The following is an 18,862-nucleotide window of genomic DNA, read 5'->3' on the forward strand; positions in this document are numbered from 1 at the left end:
GCTTGGCTATGGATCTCCTCATCTGCATCAATTAGTTACTGGATGAAGGCTCCCCAGTTTGTTCATGGAGATCTCATCTATTTCTCTTTCACAGTATGATCCATGCATCCCTGTTAGGGTCTTCCTTATTAGCTAGCTTCTCTGGAGCTGTGGTTTGTAGTCTGTGTATCCTTTGCTTTAAATCTAGTATCCACTAGAGTACATATCATGAGTGAGTACATATCATGTTTGTCCTTCTGAGGGTTACCTCACTCAGGGTAATATTTTCTAGTTCATCCATTTGCTTGCAAACCTCATGATGTAATTGATTTTTACTGCTGTGTAGTACTCCATTGTGTATATGTGCTACATTTTATTTATCCATTCTTCAGTTGAGGGGCATCTAGGTTATTTCCACATTCTGGCTATATGAATAATGCTGCTTTGAACCTAGTTGAGCATGTGTCCTTGTGGTATGATTGAGCATTCCTTGGGTTCATGCCCAAGAGTGGTATAGCTGGGTCTTGAGGAAGATTGATTCCCAATTTTCTGAAAAACTGCCATACTGATTTCCACTGTGGTTATATAAGTAGTTTTCCCACCAGCAGTGGAGGCATGTTCCCCTTGCTCCATATCCTCTCCAACATACACTATTTTCAGTGTTTTTGATCTTAGCCATTCTGACAGGTGTAAAATGGTTTTGATTTGCATTTCCCTGATGACAAAGAGGTTGAACAATTTCTTAAATGCCTTTCATTCATTTGAGATACCTTGTCCTTTGCCCTATAAAACCTTTTCATCTTCAAGAGGTCCCATTTATTAATTGTTGCTCTGTCTGTGCTTCTGGTGTTGTATTTAGGAAGTGGTCTCCTGTGCCAGTGCATTCAAGACTACTTGCTGTGGGAAAATGCCCCTGTACACTGGTTTAATAAAATGCTGATTGGCCGGTTACCAGGCAGAAAGTCTAGACAGAGTAAACAGATGAGGAGAATTCTGGAAAGAGGAAGGGCTGAGTCAGGAGTTGCCAGCCAGACACAAAGGAAGCAAGATGACAAGGAAGAACTGAGAAAAGGTACCAAGCCACGTGGTTAAACATAGATAAGAATTATAGGTTAATTTAATTGTAAGAGCTAGTCAGTAATAAGCCTGAGCATAGGCTAAGCAGTTATAATTAATATAAGCCTCTGTGTGTCTACTTGGGGGACATGTGTGGGAGAGATTTGTGCCTACCACCAGCCAGTCAGGACACAGGAAAATTTCCAACTATAACTACTTCCTACTTTTTCTTGTATCAAGTTCAGTATAACTGAATTTATTTTGAGGTCTTTGATGCACTTGGAATTGAATTTTATACATGGTGACAGATATGGATCTATTTGTAATCTTCTATGTGTTGACATCCAGTTATGCCAGCACCATTTGTTTAAGGTGCTTTCTTTTTTCCATTGTACAGTTTTGGCTTCTTTGTCAAAAATCTGATTTTTCATAGGTGTATGGATTAATGTAAGGGTCTTCAATTCGATTCCATTAATCTACATGTAATTTTTTAATGCCAGTAACAAGCTGTTTTTATTACTATAGGTCTATCGTAGAGTTTGAAGTCCAGGATCATGATGCCTCCAGAGGTTGCTTTATTTTACAGGATTCTTTTAGCTCTCCTAGGTTTTTTGTTTTTTCCATATTAAATTGAGTATTTTTTCTTTCAAGGACTGTGAAGAATTGTGTTGATATTTTGATGAGGATTGCATTGAATTTGTCGATTGCTTTTGGGAAGATTGTCATTTTTTACTATGTTAATCCTATCTATCCATGAGCATGGGAGATCTGTCCAATTTCTGATATCTTCTTCAATTTCTTTTTTCAGAGATTTAAAGTTTTTGTGATACAGGTCTTTCACTTGCTTAGTTAGAGTTACCCCAAGGTATTTTATATTATTTGTGACTATTGTAAAGGGTGATGTTTCTCTGACTTCTTTCTCAGCTTATTTTGTATATAAAACAGCTCCTGATTTTTTTGAGTTAATCTTGTATCTTGCCACATTACTGAAGGTTTATCAGCTGTAGGAGTTCCCTGGTTTTTTTTTGGGTTCACTTATGTTTTTCTTTCTTTCTTTTTGGTTGGGACACTTTATTTTGGAGATATGATTTCTCTGTGTAGCTTTGGAGCCTGTCCTGGAACTCACTGTGTAGTCACAGTGATCTGCCTGCCTCTGCCTCCCAAATGTTGGGATTAAAGGCATGTGCCACCACACCCGGCCAGGTTGGGAGACTTTCAATGACTGTTTGTATATCCTTAGGGGTTATAGAGGTATTTAAATTGTTTGTCTGGTCTTGATTTAAGTTTGGTATGTGGTACCTATCCAGAAAATTGTCCATTTCTTTTCGATTTTCCAATTTTGTGGAGTACAAGTTTTTGAAGTATGTCCTCGTGATTCTCTGGGTTTCTTCATTATCTGTTGTTATGTCTCCATTTTCACTTTTGATTTTGTTAATTTGGATGTTCTCTCTCTCTGCCTTTTGGTTAGTCTGGATAAGTGTTTGTCTATCTTGTTGATTTTCTCAAAGAACAAACTCTGTGTTTCATTGATTCTTTGTATTGTTTTCTTTGTTTCTATTTTATTGATTTCAGCTCTCAAAGGATTATTTCCTGGCATCTATTACTCCTTGGTGAGTTTGCTTCTTTTTGCTCTAGAGCTTCAGGTATGGTGTTAAGTCACTAATATGAGATTTCTCTATCTTTTTTATGTGAGCATTTAGTGCTATGAATTTTCCTCTTTGCACTGCGTTAATGGTGTCCCATAAGTTTGGGTGTGTAGTACATACATTTTCATTGAATTCTAGGAAGTCTTTAATTTCTTTCCTGTTTTTTTTCTTTGGCCCAATGGTGATTCAGTTGGACATTATTCAGTTTCCATGAGGTTGTAGGTTTTCTGTAATTTTTGTTGTTGTTGAAATCTAGCTTTAACCCATGGCAATCTGATAAAATACCCGAGGTTATTCTAATTTCTTTGTGTCTGTTAAGATTTGCTTTGTGACCAAGCATGTGGTTGAATCTAGAGAAGGTTCCATGGTGTGCTGAGAAGGTATATTCTTTATTATTAGGGTGGAATGTTGTATAGAGAGCTATTAATTCGATTTGAGTCATAATATCTGTTAATTCCCTTATTTCTCTGTTAAGTTTCTGTTAGGAAGACCTGTCCATTGGTGAGAGTGGAGTGTTGCAGTCTCCCATTACTAGAGTGTGGGGTTTGATGTGTGATTTAAGCTTTAGTAATTTTTTTTTTACAAATGTGTATGCTCTTGTATTTGGGGGCATTAATATTCAGAATTGAGACTTCATCTTGGATTTTTCCAGTGATAAATATGTAATGTTTTTCCTCATCTGTTTTAATTGACTTTAGTTTGAAGTCTATTTTATTAGATACTAGTATAGCTACACCAGCTTGCTTCTTAAGTCCATTTGACTGGAAAGTCTTTTCCCAGCCTTTTATTTTATTTATTATTCTGAGATAGTGTCTTCTTTGAAGTTGAGGTGTGTTTCTTATATGCAGCAGAACGATGGTTCCTGACTTCATATCCATTGTGTTATCCTGTGCCTTTTTATAGGTGAATTAAATCCTTTGATATTAAGGGATATTAATGACAAGTGATTGTTTATTCCTGTTATCTTTTGGTGGTAGTGTATGTGTATTTCTCTTTTTTGGGATTACTGCTGCAGGGTTAACTATTTCCTGTGTTTTTGTGGGTATACCTGACTTCCTTCGATTGACTTTTTCCTTCTAGTGCTTTCTGTAGAACAGGACTTGTGGATAGGTATTGTTTAAATCTGGTTTTGTCTTGGAATGCCTTGTTCACTCCGTCTATGGTGATTGAAAGTTTTGCCTGTATATTAGTCTAGGCTGGCATCTATGGTCTCTCTGTGTCTGCATTACAGCTGTCCAGGACATTCTGGCTTTTAAAGGCTCCATTGAGAAATCAGGTGTTATTCTGATGGGTCTGTCTTTGTAAGTCACTTGGCCTTTTTCCTTTGGTGCTCTTAATATTCTTTCTTTATTCTATATGTTTAGTGGTTTAACTTATATATTGAGGGGACTTTTTGGGGGTCTATTCTGTTTGGTGTTCTGTAAGCTTCTTGTATCTTCATAGGTATTTCCTTCTTTATGTTGGGAAAGTTTTCTTTCGTGATTTTGTTGAAAATATTTTCTGTGCCTTTGAGTTGGTATTCTTCTCCTTCTTCTATCCCTATTATTCTTAGGTTTGGTCTTTTCATGGTGTTTTAGATTTCCTGGACATTTTTTGTTGTGACTTTGTTGGCTTTAATGTTTTCTTTAATTGAGGAATCTATTTCCTTTATTGTATCTTCAGTGCCAGTGATTCTTTCTTCCATCTCTTGTATTATGTTGTTTATGCTTGCATCTTTGTTTCCTGTTCATTTACTCAGACTTTCTATTTCCAGCATTCCCTCAGTTGGGGTCTTAGTTATTGTCCTTATTTTAGTCTTCAAATCTTGAACTGTTTCCTTCACCTGTTTAATTGTTTTTATAGGTTTTCTCTAAGGGATTTATTAATTTCTTCCAATTTTTTGTTTGTCTTATCTCAATTTCTTTAAGGGAATTTTCATTTCCTCTTTAAAGACCTCTGTCATCTTCTTAAAATCATTTTTAAGGTCAATTTATTCTGCTTCTTCTGCATTGGGATGTTCAGGTCTTGCTGATGTAGAACCACTAGGTTCTGGTGTTGCCATATTGGTCTTTATATTGTTGACTGTAGTTTTGCACTGGTGTGTACTCATCTTTTTCTCTACTTGGTGCAAGTGGTGTCTGTGTCTGAGGGAGACTCTCTTGTTTTGATTGACACTCTTGATCCAATGGGAACTCTTGTTCTAATCAGAGCTTTTGGTCCATTTGTTGCTGATGAATTCTGTGTCTCAGGGAGTAGCTGTGGTTTCAAAGGGTGAGTGGGTTTAGGAGGTGAGGTGGGGCCTTTACTTATAGGGTCTAGTGGGGGATGGTGGTAGTCTGACCTGCCTGCAAAAGATCTGCCTACTGTCTTCAAACTGGGACTTCAATGGGTGGTGGTGTGGGGGTGCAGGAATGTGTCCCTGGGCCCAAAGCCTAGAGGTTGGGGTGATTGGCTATGAGAACAAAGACTCACCTCTTAGTCTAATCTGCACTGGTAGACTCTCAGAAGTATAGTTGTTAAGTGATTAATTAAGAAGGCAATTGATGAAAATTCTAAGTGATGATGTCACTAATGTTTGGAAGAAAAAACATAGCACTATTTTGAATATGGGGAGTCAAGGATAAAAGTCACACTAATGGATCGTACTTCAGCGTCTATGGACTATGAACATATGATGGTGTCAGGAGAAGCTGTGGTTATCCACCAATGGCTATACGCTCTTTCATGAGAAATCTAAATCAGACTGAATGGTTGTGACTACAAGCTGGGAAGGTAAAGGTAGAAATGGATAGAGAAGTCTGACTGGGTTTATGTCTGACAACTCAGCTGTTTCATAAATTCATACAAGGAAGGATTTTTGACATGCTGTCTCACAGGAGAGAATATATAGATGTCCTACACATTTCACAAAAGCCAGCAGAAGTTAGTCACAGTTGGGACACCATAAAGAAAATTTGAACTTTTAGCATCAGAAAGTGTGATAATTTCAAGTCTACATTCTACACTTTCATATGGAGACTTCACAGTGACTCATAAATATGTACAATTTTCAGAGTCTGCTTGCAGTTTAAGTAGTTTAGCTTAAAAATATTTTAAGGCTGTGACTGATGCACAAAATTATGATGATTTTTTTCTGTGTTGCCCTCAGACTCCTCAATCTGTATGTACACAGAGCTGTGGTCCAGGTTTCTGGAAAATTCTAGAAGACGAAAGACCGATCTGCTGTTTTTCTTGTATGCTTTGTCCAGAGAGTTACATTTCCAACCAGACAGGTAGAAAATTAATACTTTCCTCAATGTGCTTGTGAATGTACAAGGAGAAAACTAAGACATGACCATGGTGTTGTGATGCAGCACCGTTCTCCATATCTTTTCCACTCATCCCCATATTCATTAGTAATCACTGCTGATGCCACACAATGTGTGAACATTTGAGTGGCAGCCTTCATTTTATTGTGTTATCTGCATCCCCACTTCCCAAAACTGCCTTTCATTACTTGGCAGTTTCATCTCAGCTCTTGTAGTGATCCATACTATGTACTTCCAGGAAATATGAGGTGTGCAAGTGTCCAGGATGCATGTGTATTCCTTGAATAAATGAATCCAATGATTCTTTCCTGAAAATAACTCCTGGACAAGTACATGTGGGGCTGTTTCTTAAATGTAACATACATAGAATTAATTTTTCAACACTTACAGTTTTCATTTAGAATATCAAACATAGTATGAAAAACAAGTCTTTGTAAAGGAAGGTCCAGCTGCCTGTAGATCTTTGTCTGGAATGGTGGTTAGCCCTGAGAACATATATACAGCTAATATTATATAGACATAACAGGTGGTATTTAGGAATACATGCATGCATGTGTACACATAAATCAACAATTAATGAAAAAGAGGAATAAATTTAATAGAAAACAGACTATGTTGAGTTCAGGAGAGAGATTAGAGGGAAAATGAAAAGAGAGGTAATGAGGTAATTATATTACAATTTAAATAATGAAAGATAACATAAAGAAAAATTGGTGAAAGTAAAATAGGAAATTTACTACTGGCTTCAATAAAATCAACATGTAAGCAACTGTATAACAAATGGAATATGTTATCACAACAAATGAAAGTCAGAGAGATTACTTAAATAGAATTTAGTTTTCTAAAAGGTAATGTTACCGTAGGTTAAATTATTGGCAGAGTGCTCTGTCATTGTCATCATCATAAGGGCAGGATAACTGGAAATATCTAATTCCTCAGTGGATGTCTTCAGGTAAAGAAAAGGTTATTAAAATAACTCTTTCTGATTATTTTGATATGTGTGAGCATGTGTGCATGCATGAATGTGCCACAGCTCACATGTGCAGGACAGAGGACACCTTTGTGGAGCTGGGGCATCTTCCTTGAGTTTGGCATGTGTTTAGAATTCAGATTCAGGTTATCAGGTTTGCATGGTAAGCCCTTTTCTCTACAGAGTTATATATTATACTAACACCTACCCTGATTCTTAGAGCAATTGCTACATCAAGTGTTTGTTTTTTGTTACCTTTTCCTTTGATTTTGAAATTATAAAGAAATTGTGTTATTTCTCTTTCCTTTTCCTTGATGTGAAACGTGTAATATACACCTTATTACTGTCTTTCACATTAACAGCCTCTTTTTTATTGATTGGGTTACAATCATATATGTATACATATGAATTAATAATATAACTGGATTATTCTGTATGACATTACTTGCATATATGTTTTTAGGGTTGACCATTTTGTTTTGAGTGACAAACTGTGCTCTTCCTTGGGGAAGACCATTTCCCCGCCTCTCAACATTTTGTAGTTACATCCTGTTCTTTGGGTAGGGTTGGGGCATTGTGGTCATTTTCCTGAATACTTTGGCATGTCTGCTGCTGTTGTCCCTGGTCAGTTCCACATATCTAGGTGTTCATGTTGGTAGGACTTATGGGTTTAGCTTATGATGTTACTAGGAGATACAATCCCACAGAAAAATCCCTGAACTTTCAATTCTTAACATCTTTCCACACCCTAATCTGAAAATGTTCTGTGAGCCTTAGGTTTGGGAATGGTATTGGAGATTTATCCACTGGTGGTGCCCTCTACAACTCTGAATGTGATTGGTCCATAATGGTCTCATCTGTTGTGCAGAGAAGTTTTCTTGCTGGGTGTGTGTGTGTGGTGAAGACTACAATTATCTGTGGGTATCAGGACAAACATTACAGATTGTTGTTGCAGATTATGCTGGTTTAGTAAATTAGTAATAATCATGACTTCACAATCACTGAGTACTTAGGTTTCAGGCATAGGAATGGTTTCTTTATTGTTGAGTGGGTCTTGAGTCCTATTTAAAGAGCTGTTGATTACTGTCAAGGTATGCAGGCCACTACCGCACCCTTAGGGTTTTGTGCTATGCTGGTCATTGATATGGCTCTTAGTGGACATAGCAGGCTAGGACTGTTGGTTGTCTCCATCATTTGGAAGCTTGCATGATGTCTTCTGGTACTGTGAAAGCCAGTCCTCAGGGAAAGGGCATTCATGTAGGCTCCACCTCAAGGGTCTCTGGGCTCTGTTTCTGAAGTACATGGTGTTGTCAGCAGTAGTGTCTCACTTTTCAACTCTGCATGGTGAACAAGGGCAACAGCGACAGACGGTATGTTTTGGGAACCCTTCAACAACCCTGGACAACAGCTCCAAAGGAAGCTTCTCATGCCTGGTGTTGGGCTTGTGTTCATGGTCTTGTTCTTGGAGGGAGGAGCATCAGCCCAGAGGAGAAAGGTTTACTAGAACTATATGTATCAGTATATATAAAGAGAATTAATGGTATTGTAGAGGTTTTCTAGGTATAGTAATATTATGAGTCTTTGTGGCTTTTCAGACATCCTTACTGATATTTTACCACCTCCCTCCTTCTTCTGTATTTACTTCCCTTCCTCTTCCCTAAATTTCCCCTGTCCCATTTTTCCTTTTTGATCACATCACTTATTCTGGACATCTTTACTGTTATTTCACTCTCTTCCTTCCTTTACCTGTATTTATCATCCTCTTACCTTCATGATTAGAGTCTCCCTCTTTTTGCATTTCCACCTTCTTATCATTCCTTCTCTGCTATTCCATTCTGTTATTCCCCAGATCTTGCAGTGGTCCTGCTCAGTTTCCTGTCTTCTGCAGTTTCTCCAGGACATGTACTCACATCTGAAGATTTGGAGATAGGAGCCTCAGATGAGAAAGAACATGTGACATTTGTCTTGTTGGGTCAGGGTTGTTTGACTCAATATAATCTTTTCTAGTTCCACCCACATATCCACAATGTTTATGATTTCATTTTTCTTTATACTCTCATGGTTTCCAAGGATTATGTGTATCACATGTTTATTATCCACTAGTCAGTTCTAGATTATTTAGATGTTTTTCTGTTTCCTAATTGCTGTAAACAAAGCCACATTGCACATGCAGAGCAGATACCTGTGGAGCAGGATGTGGAGTCCTAGGGACATAAGACAAGGAGTGGTGCTGCTGGGTCATATGGCAGAATTACTTTTCCCCATGTTGGCTGCCCCAGTTACAATCCCACCATAATGAATGAGGATTTCCTTTTCCTCTGTGTCACTCAAGCACTTGTTGGTTGTTCTGTGGATCTTTATATTCTGCTTGGGGTAATGTGAAATCTAAAGTTGTTTTCATTTGTGTTTCCATAATTGCTAAGGATGACAAACTTTTTTGAATTCTTTCTTAGCCATTTTATTTCCAACTGAAACTCTCTTTTCAGACCTGAGGATCATTTCTTATAAAATAGGTCATTTGTTTTTTAAGACTTTGTTTTTTTTCACTTCTTTGTGTATTCTGGATATCAATTCACTGTCAGATATATACCTGGCAAATATCCTCTCCCATTTTGTAGGATTTATCCCCACTCAGTTGACAGTTTCTTTGGCTATAAAGAGGCATTTTATTTCATAAACTCCTACTTTTCAGTTGTTAGCATTAATTCTTAGTCAAATGGAGTCCTGTTCAGAAAGTCTTTTCCTAAACCTGGATCATGGAGACTTTTGATTATGTTTTCTTCTAACAATTTCAATGTTCCTGTTTTCAGGTTCAGGTCTTTGATCCTTTGGAGTTAGAATTTGCAAAGATGCTAGATATGGGTGTAATTGCATTTTTCTACTTGTGGAAATCCACTTTTTAAAGAACATGTCTTCATGATGCTTTCAATTCTCTATCTTGTTTTTAGTGTCTTTATTGAATACTAAATGACTAATCTAACAGGTGCTCAAGTTTGGGTTTTGGATTTATGCATTGGTCTACAGATATATTTTTCTGCCAGTGCCTTTTTTTTTTTACTGTGCCTCTGTATTATATCAGAATGGAAAAATTCCAGAATATCAGAATTCTAAAATTCAGAATGGAAATCCTTCTTTCATTGTTATTTTTTATTCAGTATTATTTTGGCCTCCTAGGTGTATTAAATTTTGGTACAGTTTTTTTCTATATGCAATGAATTAGATCAAGATTTTGATTGGGTTTGCATCGAATTTATAAATAGCTTTTTTGGTACAATGTTCATTTTCATAAAGTTAATTCTATCAATCTGTGAACACAAGATGGTATGTTTTTTCTTTTTCTACTGTCTTTTCCTGGTTTCTTCAGAGGTTTAAAATTCTCCTGTCAAAGCTCTTTGCTTCCTTGCTTAGATTTATTCCTAAATAATTTTCTTTAGGAAAATTGTGAATGGGAGTCTGTTCATGATCTCCTTTCTATGTTTGTTGTTATTGTATAATAAAGGACATTGATTTGTGCAAGATGACTCTGTATCCTGTGAGATGGCTGTATTTGTTAATCATTTCAAGAATTTTTGTGGTTTTATTTTGGAGAGATCTCTAGTGTATAATACCATATCATCTGACTTCTTTCTCTATTTGTATTCTTTTAATTTACTTTTCTTGCCTGATTGCTCCAGCTAATACTCTGAGTACAATATTGAAAAGGAGTGGGAGTGGTGGACTTAGTTGTCTGATTTCTTACTTCAGTGGAATTGTTTTAAGTTTTTCTCCATTGAGAATGATATTGCCTGTGAGTTTCTTATATATTACTTTTATTGTGTTGAAGCATGATCCCTCTTTCTGTATATTGTCTAGAACATTTATGATAAAGAGAGTTGAATTTTGTCATCTTTTTTTCATCTATTGAGATGTTCATGTGACTTTTGTCTATACAACCATTTATGTGGATTTTACACTTATTGAGTTGAATATGTTGAACTTTTCCTGCATTCCAATGATAAGGCCATCTTAGTCCTGGTGTAAATAGTTTTGATGTAAGTCTGTATTCTATTTGCAACCATTTTATTGAGTCTCTGTTTATCAGGGATAATGGCATGTGTTTTCTTGTTTTTGTTGTGGCATTACCTGGTTTTGGTATTAGAATGAAAATGGCTTTCTAAGGGAGCTTGGAAATGATCCTTCTCTTCTATTTTTGAAATATTTTAGAAGGTCTGACTACATCTTCTTTGAATGTCTGGTGGAATTCTGCTGTGAGTTCATCTGGACCTGGACATTTTTATAGCTGGAAGGCATTTAATGTTGTTTCAATCTGCTGTGTATTATGTGTTTGTTTAGCTTGTTGACTTGGTGTTTTTATTTTTGTGGTTTGGCCAAATCTAGAAACTTATCCATTTCATATAGGTTTTCAAGAATACTGGAATACATGTTTTCTTTTCCTTTTAAAAACAGTCCATTACAATAGTCTATGCTTCTTGGTGTTTGTTGCAATATTTCCCTGTCATTTCTGATTTCTTCATCTGACCCCTCCATCTCTTTCTTTGAGTTACTTGAGCCATGTGTCTGTCCTTATCGTTTATCTCCTCAAAGAGTCAGTTCAAAGGTTGGTTGTTTCTTTGTATTGTTTTCTTTGTTTCTATTTCATTGATTTCTGCTCTGATTTTATTATTTCTTGCCATTATTTTGGTTTGTGTTTGCATTTTTTTGTTTTTCCAATTTTTGAGTTGCACCATTAAGCCATCCACTTGTGTTCCATCTGATACTTTTAATGTAGGCACTTAGAGCTGTAAATTTTCCTTGTAATCACCTATCATTGTGTCCCAGAAGTTTTGTTGTTTTATGTTTTCATTTTTATTTAGTCCAAGGGAAATTTATTTTTGTTTTTTTGAGATAGGGTTTCTCTATGTAGCTTTGCACCTTTCCTGGAACTCACTCTGTAGCCCAGGCTGGCCTTGAACTCACAAAGATCCACCTGCCTCAGCCTCCCAAGTCCTCGGTTTAAAGGTGTGTGCCACCACTGCCCAGCTAGTTCCAAGAAATTATTTATGTCTGTCTTGATTTCTTCCTTGGCTCATTCATCATTAAGTACTGAGTTGTTTTATCTCCAAGGAGTCTGTTTATTTACTACAGATATATTTGCTGTCAAGTTTAAGTTTTCTTGTGTTGGGATAAGATAGGACAGGTATTTCAATCTTTTTGAATTTGTAAATACCTGTTTCGTGTTCCATGATTTGGTCTATTTTTGAAGCTCTCCCATGTGTTAAAGAGTAGAATAAATTTTCTTTGCAGTTTGTGCGGGATACTATGTAGATATATGTTCAGTTCAGGAGATTTTAGATGTGACTTAATTGTGATATATTTCTCTTTATTTTTTCCCAGACACCCTGTTTGTTGGAGAAAGTGGGCTTTTGAATTCACACACTATTAGTAGATTGTTGTTACTGTGTCACTAAACACAGCAGTACAATTTTTATAAAATTAGCTGCCCCAGAATTGGATGCATACACGTGTAGAGTTGTAATATGTTTTTTGATTGCTCTTCCCTTGATTATAATGTAGTTTCCTAATTAGTTTTAAATTAATTAAATTAATTAATCAATTAAATTAATTAATTGAGAAACCCTATCTCAAAAAAACAAAAATAAATTTCCCTTGGACTAAATAAAAATGAAAACATAAAACAACAAAACTTCTGGGACATAATGATAGGTGATTACAAGGAAAATTTACAGCTCTAAGTGCCTACATTAAAAGTATCAGATGGAACACAAGTGGATGGCTTAATGTAGTTTTTCTAATTAGTTTTAAATTAAAATCTACTTTGCCAGATGTCATGGTGGCATGCATACTTGCTTCCTGAATGTATGAAACTGGAGTATTTTGTCTGTCATTTTATTTTAAAGTGGTGTTTATCTTTAAAATCAAGATATGTTTCTTGAAGAGAAGAGGCAAATAGATTTTGTTTTATGATCCATTCAGCTAGTCCACATTTTTAAATGAAGAATTGAGGCCATTGATATTTAAGATATTGTAGAAACGTGTCATTTGTGGTCACTCTGCTGTTGAAATTTGTTGTTTTCTGTGGTCGCAGTGGTGTTTCATGTTGTAATAATTATGTCTTCTTATTTCTTTCCATCATCTCTCTGCTATGGTCATTGCATTCTTCAGTCTCAAATATTATTTCCTATATTTTCTTTAGTTCTGGTTTGATGGATATGATTTGTAGGCCATTTAGGTCTTGGAAAGTTTTTATTTTTCCTTCAGTAAGGCAGATAATTTGATGGGTACATTTCTCTAGGCTGGCCAACATAGTCTTTCAGGACTTGACATGCTTTGCTCTAGGCTTTTCTGGCTCCCATGAATTCCATTTAGAAATCAACTTCTATTCTCTTGGATTTTCATTTATATTTGCCTTGTGTTTTGTTTTCTCTTGTAGCTATTAACACACCTTCTTATTATGTTTTTTGTTATAATTAAAATTTATTGTAAAATATTTTTCTTTGTTAGTGTTTTAGTAATAATATGCCTTAGGGATTTTCTTTTCTGGTCTTGTCTATTGGTGTACTGTGTGCTTCTTCTATATATTTGGATGTATCTTGCCATTTAGTCCTCTTGATTAGGCCTTCTTCTCTTTGTTCTATAGCTTTCAACTGTGTTGTTAAGTTTCTTGTTTGAAAATTCTCTAGTTTCTTTATGCAGGCACTTGGTGCTATAAATCTCTTAGTACTGCTTTCTTTGTGTCCCATCAGTTTACCTATGTTGTGTGTTCATTTTCATTGAATTATAGGAAGGCTTTAATTTCTTTCTTTATTTCTTCCTTTACCCAGTGGTCATCTTTAGTGAACTGTTCAGTTTCCCCAAGTTTGTAGGCTTTATCTTGTTTAATCCATGGTGGTCTGATAGGATACAGAGGATTATTTCAATATTTTTATTGCTACGGAGATTTGCCTTGTGCCCAAGTATATGGTCAATTTTGGAGAAGGTTTTATGAGGCGCTGAGAAGAAGATATATTCTTTTGTGTTTGGGTGAAATGTTTTGTAGATACCTGATAGGATCATTTGAGTCATAATGTCTGTTAATTCCATTATTTCTTGTTTAGTTTCTATCTGCATGGCCTATACAATGGTGAGAGTGTGGTGTTGAGGTTTCGCACTATTAATGTGTGGGGTTCGATGTGTGATGTAAGCTTTAGAAATGTTTCTTTCACAAATGCCACAAATGTGCATTTGAGGCATAGATATTCAAAATCTAGATGTCATCCTGGTGGATTATTCCAATCATGAACTTTCTTCTCCATCTCTTTTGACTAACCTATGCTGTTACATATTAAGTTAGTTCCATCAGCTTGCTTCTTAGGTCTATTTGATTGGAAAATATTTTTTTCAATCATTAACTCGAAGGGAATATCTACCTTTAATGTTGAGGTATGTTCCTTGTATACAACAGAAAGATCGATTCTAATTTATATCCATTCTGATGGGTGGATACAAAACACAGCCAATGTGTTTTTATTGGGGAATGTAGTCCATTGATGTTGAGAGATATTAATAACCAGTGATTGTAATTGTTATTATGTTGTTGGTACTGGTGATAGTAGTGTGTGTGTGTGTGTGTTTGTGTGTGTGTTTGTGTGTTTGTGTGTGTGTTTGTGTGTGTATGTGTGTGTGTTTTCTTTCTTTTGATTTTGTTGATGAAAGATTAACTATTGCTAGTGTATTTGTGGGTGTTATTTAACTTACTTGGGTTAGAATTTTCCTTTGAGTACCATCTATAGGACTGGATTTGTGGGTAGGTATTGTTTAAATTTGACTTTTGGTTTTTAAATCTATGGTGATTGATAGTTTCACTGGGTATATTAGTCTGGGCTGTCATCTGTTGTCTCTTAACATCTACAAGACATCTGTTTATGCCCTTCTGTGGTTGGGAATCTCTGTTGAGAAGTCATGTGTGATTGTTATAGGCCAGCCTTTATATTTTACTTGGCCTTTTTTCCATTGCAGCTTTTAGTAGCCTTTTTTTGTTCTGTACGTGTAGTGTTTTGATTATTATGTGACATGAGGACTTTCTTTTCTGATCCAATCTATTTGTTGTGTGTTTTTTCTAAGATTCCTGTACCTTTAGAGGCATGTCCTACTTTAAGTAATGGAAAGTTTCTTCTATGATTTTGTTAAATGTATTTTCTAGGTTTTTATGTTGAGATTCTTCTCCTTTACTTTTCTGATTATTGCTAGATTTGGTCGTTTCACAGTGTCCCAGATTTCCTTGATGTTTTGTGTTAAGAGTTGTTTAGATTGAGTGTTTTCTTTGCCCAATGAAACTACTTCTTTTGCATTCAACATCTTGTATCTCTTGTATTCTATTGGTGCTGCTTGTATCTATAGTTCACATTTGCTCACTCAGATTGTTCTTTTTCTTGAAATTCTTAAGTTTGTGGTTTTGCTATTGCTTCTATTTCAATTTTCATGCCATCGATACTTTTCTCCACCTGCTTGTTTTATTCTTGGCTTTCTTGACATTCTTTAAGGGATTTGTTAATTTCATCTTATTTTTCAATTACCTTTTCATCAATTTATTTAAAGGAGTTTTTAATTTCTTCCTTAAGGACTTCAATAATATTCAATAAAGTTCTTTTGAGGTCATTTTCTTTTGCTTTGGCAATGTTGAGATATTCAGGTCTTGATATCATGGGATGGATGGCTTTTGTGGGGTCATATTGCTTTAGCTGTTGTTTTTTATTTTTTCACTTGCATTTAGGCATCTGGGTTTGGAATGATTAGTTCTAGTCCCTGAATTCAAAGTTTCTCTTCATTCATTGGTTGTTTTCTTTATCGGTTTCTTTTTGCTCTTTAGTTTTCTAGTCTTTGTTGCCTGGATTTCTGGCAGCTGGTCTGACCTCTGGTCTAGCTGGGAATCCATGTGCAAGTTGGATGTTGCCCTTCTGGCTGTCAGCTTGGCCTTTGGTATAACAGGGGATCACTGTTCTGACTGGTTTGGCCTGCATCTGTGATGGAGAATATCTTTCTGTATGCTGTGAATGTGTTACTCTGAGTGTTTGATAAATAAAATACTGATTGGCCCGTAGCAGGGCAGGATATATAGACAGGATAAACTGACAAGAAGAATTCTGGGAAGAGGAAGGTTAAGTCAGCAGAGGCCAGCATGCAGTCCAGGGATCAGCATGTAACGGCACACAGGTAAAGTCACGGAACATGTGGCAACATGCAGATTAACAAGAATGGGCTGAGTATAAGTATAAGAGCTAGTCAATGGTAGGCCTGAGTTAATGGCCATATAGTTATAATTAATATAAGCCTGTATGTTTACTTGGGGCACACAAGTGGGAGAAATTTGTCTCTACCACTAGCAGGCTGGGACACACACAAAAAAAATTTCTGACTACACACCTGAGCAGTTGAAGTCTGATAAATCTGTTGTGGCTTAAATTTAGAATTCTTAAAAGGATTACTTGACAGTTTTACTTCAATTGAACAAGTAGATTACAATTTTATTTTCATTGCCTTAGACAAACAAGAATAAACTTGTCAGCCCATGGCATACCATGAGGTACTCATGGCAGACATTAGGAAGGGGATGTCTAAAGAGTTAGTGTCCTTTTTGACATGATAGTAAGGCAGAATGAACAAGGCTACACACAAGCTCAGTGCTCTTCATGGCTGAAGTACAAAATGTAAATAATTGTAGAAGCTTAAATGTTGATTCATTTCCTCCCGTAGATCAGCAGGAGTGTATTCCTTGCCCACTTCAAGAGTATTCAAATCCTGAAAGAAACAACTGCCTTCCCAAGTCAGTGACATTCCTGTCCTTTGAGGATTCTCTGGGCAGGGCTCTGGCCTGCACAGCTCTGTGCTTCTCTGTCAGCACAGCTGTAGTTTTGGGGATCTTTCTCAAACACCAAGACTCACCCATTGTTAAGGCCAATAACCGGATGCTCAGCTTCATCCTGCTCATCTCCCTACTCCTCTGTTTTCTATGTTCCTTTCTCTTCATTGGCCACCCAAGTACAGCCTCCTGCATATTGCAGCAAATTACATTTGCACTTGTGTTCACTCTGGCTCTGTCCACTGTTTTGGTCAAAACTATAACTGTAATTCTGGCCTTTAGAGCCCTGAAACCAGGAAGGACAATGAGAAGGCTGTTTGTCTCAGGCATCCATAACTCTGTCATCCCCATCTGTGTCCTGATCCAGCTTATTCTTCTTGGAGTCTGGCTGGGAACCTCGCCTCCCTATATTGAGGCAGATGCACACTCTCAACAGAGTCACATCATCATTTTGTGCAACAAGGGCTCACTTACTGCTTTCTACTGTGTGCTGGGGTACTTGGGGATCCTGGCCCTAGGGAGTTTCACTCTGGCTTTCCTGGCCAGGAACCTGCCTGACACATTCAATGAAGCCAAGTTCCTGACATTCAGCATGCTGGTGTTCTGCAGTGTCTGGGTCACCTTCCTCCCTGTCTACCACAGCACCAAGGACAAGGCCATGGTGGCTGTGGAGGTCTCCTCCATCTTGGCCTCCAGTGCAGGGCTGCTAGGATGCATCTTTTTCCCAAAGTGCTACATTATTCTTGTTAAACCTGATGAGAACTCTTTGAAATATTTTAAGAACAAAACACAATCTAGAAAAAATTGATTGTTTTGATGAATTGAGTCTTTCTCATAAAATCTTTTAATTTAGTATAGTAATAATTGAACTTACTTAACTTTTCAGTAAGATTTTCTGAAATATATATTTAAACAATATTCAAGAGCCCCTCACTGTGTCTCACATATAGACCATCTATTTCCACATAGAAGCTACTGCTGAAAATTCACTTTATTTAGCTATTCTTGTTACTTCTAAATTTGTGGGCAATAGACTTATTCAAAATTCAATTCCAGCCAAGAGAACAGCCCCCTGTTACACCAGTGAAAACCAGAGCCATAAGCCCACACTACACCAATTGGGAACATGTAAAGCCCCATCTCTGGACTTGGCAGACCAGGTCCCTAGATCCTAGGCCCTGGAGGGAACACCCTGTGCCCTTCACCCAAGCAATTGGAGCCCCAGGGACTAGCCATCTGCCCCTTCCCCCACATCCTTCCCAAGAAAACATCCCCCTGTGTGACACCAGTGAAAAACAGAGACATAAGCCCACCCTGCACCAATTGAGAACAGAAAACAGGTCCCACCCTGTACACATTGTGAATAGCTGCTCCTTGAGACAGAGCCCACTGGTGCCCATTGATCTAAGTTCTGCTCCCTGAGACACAGAATGCATCAGCACAGATTGGACCAAGAGCCTGGATTAGATCAAGACCTCCCATTAGACCAAAAATATCAATTGAACCAAAAGAGTCTCTCTCAGAAAAGGACAGCACTTGCATGGAATGCAGGAAGAGATGGGTAGACACCAGCGCAAAAATACAGTCAACAGCATAAAGACCAATATGGCACCATCAGAACCTAGTGGTGCTACATCAGCAAGATCTGAACATCCCAAAGCAGAAGAAGCAGAAGTAATAGGCCTTTAAAATGACTTTAAGAAGATAATAGAATCCTTTAAAGATGAAATGAATACTACCCTTAAAGAATTTGAAGAAAAGACAAACAAATAATTGGAAGAAATCAGCAAATCCCTTAAAGAAAGCCAAGAAAAGCAATTAAACAGATGAATGAAAATGTCCAAGATTTGAAAACTGAAATAGAGACAATAAAGAAGACCCAAACTGAGGGAAGGCTGGAAATGGCATATCTGAGTAAACAAACAGGAACTATAGATGCAACCATCGCTAACAGAACGCAAGAGATGGAAGAGAGAATCTCTGGCATTGAAGATACAATAGAGGAAATAGTTTCATCAGTCAAAGAAAACACTAAAGTCAAAAAAGTCTTAACAAAACACTTCCAGGAAATCTTGGACATCATGAATAG

The 18,862-nt window shown here is 36.9% G+C and overlaps 1 protein-coding gene across 1 annotated transcript in view; it reads left to right on the forward strand.

The window, feature by feature from the left end:
• Positions 1-18,040, forward strand: part of LOC143270500 (vomeronasal type-2 receptor 116-like) — a 71,648-nt gene extending 53,608 nt beyond the window's left edge. The window contains exons 7-8 of the mRNA XM_076560665.1: positions 5,809-5,932; positions 16,668-18,040. Coding sequence (XP_076416780.1) covers positions 5,809-5,932; positions 16,668-17,581 — 1,038 coding nt within the window. The 3' untranslated portion in view covers positions 17,582-18,040. The remainder of the gene's footprint in view (positions 1-5,808; positions 5,933-16,667) is intronic.
• The last annotated feature ends 822 nt before the right edge of the window (positions 18,041-18,862 follow it).

The sequence above is a fragment of the Peromyscus maniculatus genome, chromosome 23 (assembly GCF_049852395.1).
Source record: "Peromyscus maniculatus bairdii isolate BWxNUB_F1_BW_parent chromosome 23, HU_Pman_BW_mat_3.1, whole genome shotgun sequence".
In the NCBI taxonomy this organism is placed as follows: Eukaryota; Metazoa; Chordata; class Mammalia; order Rodentia; family Cricetidae; genus Peromyscus; species Peromyscus maniculatus.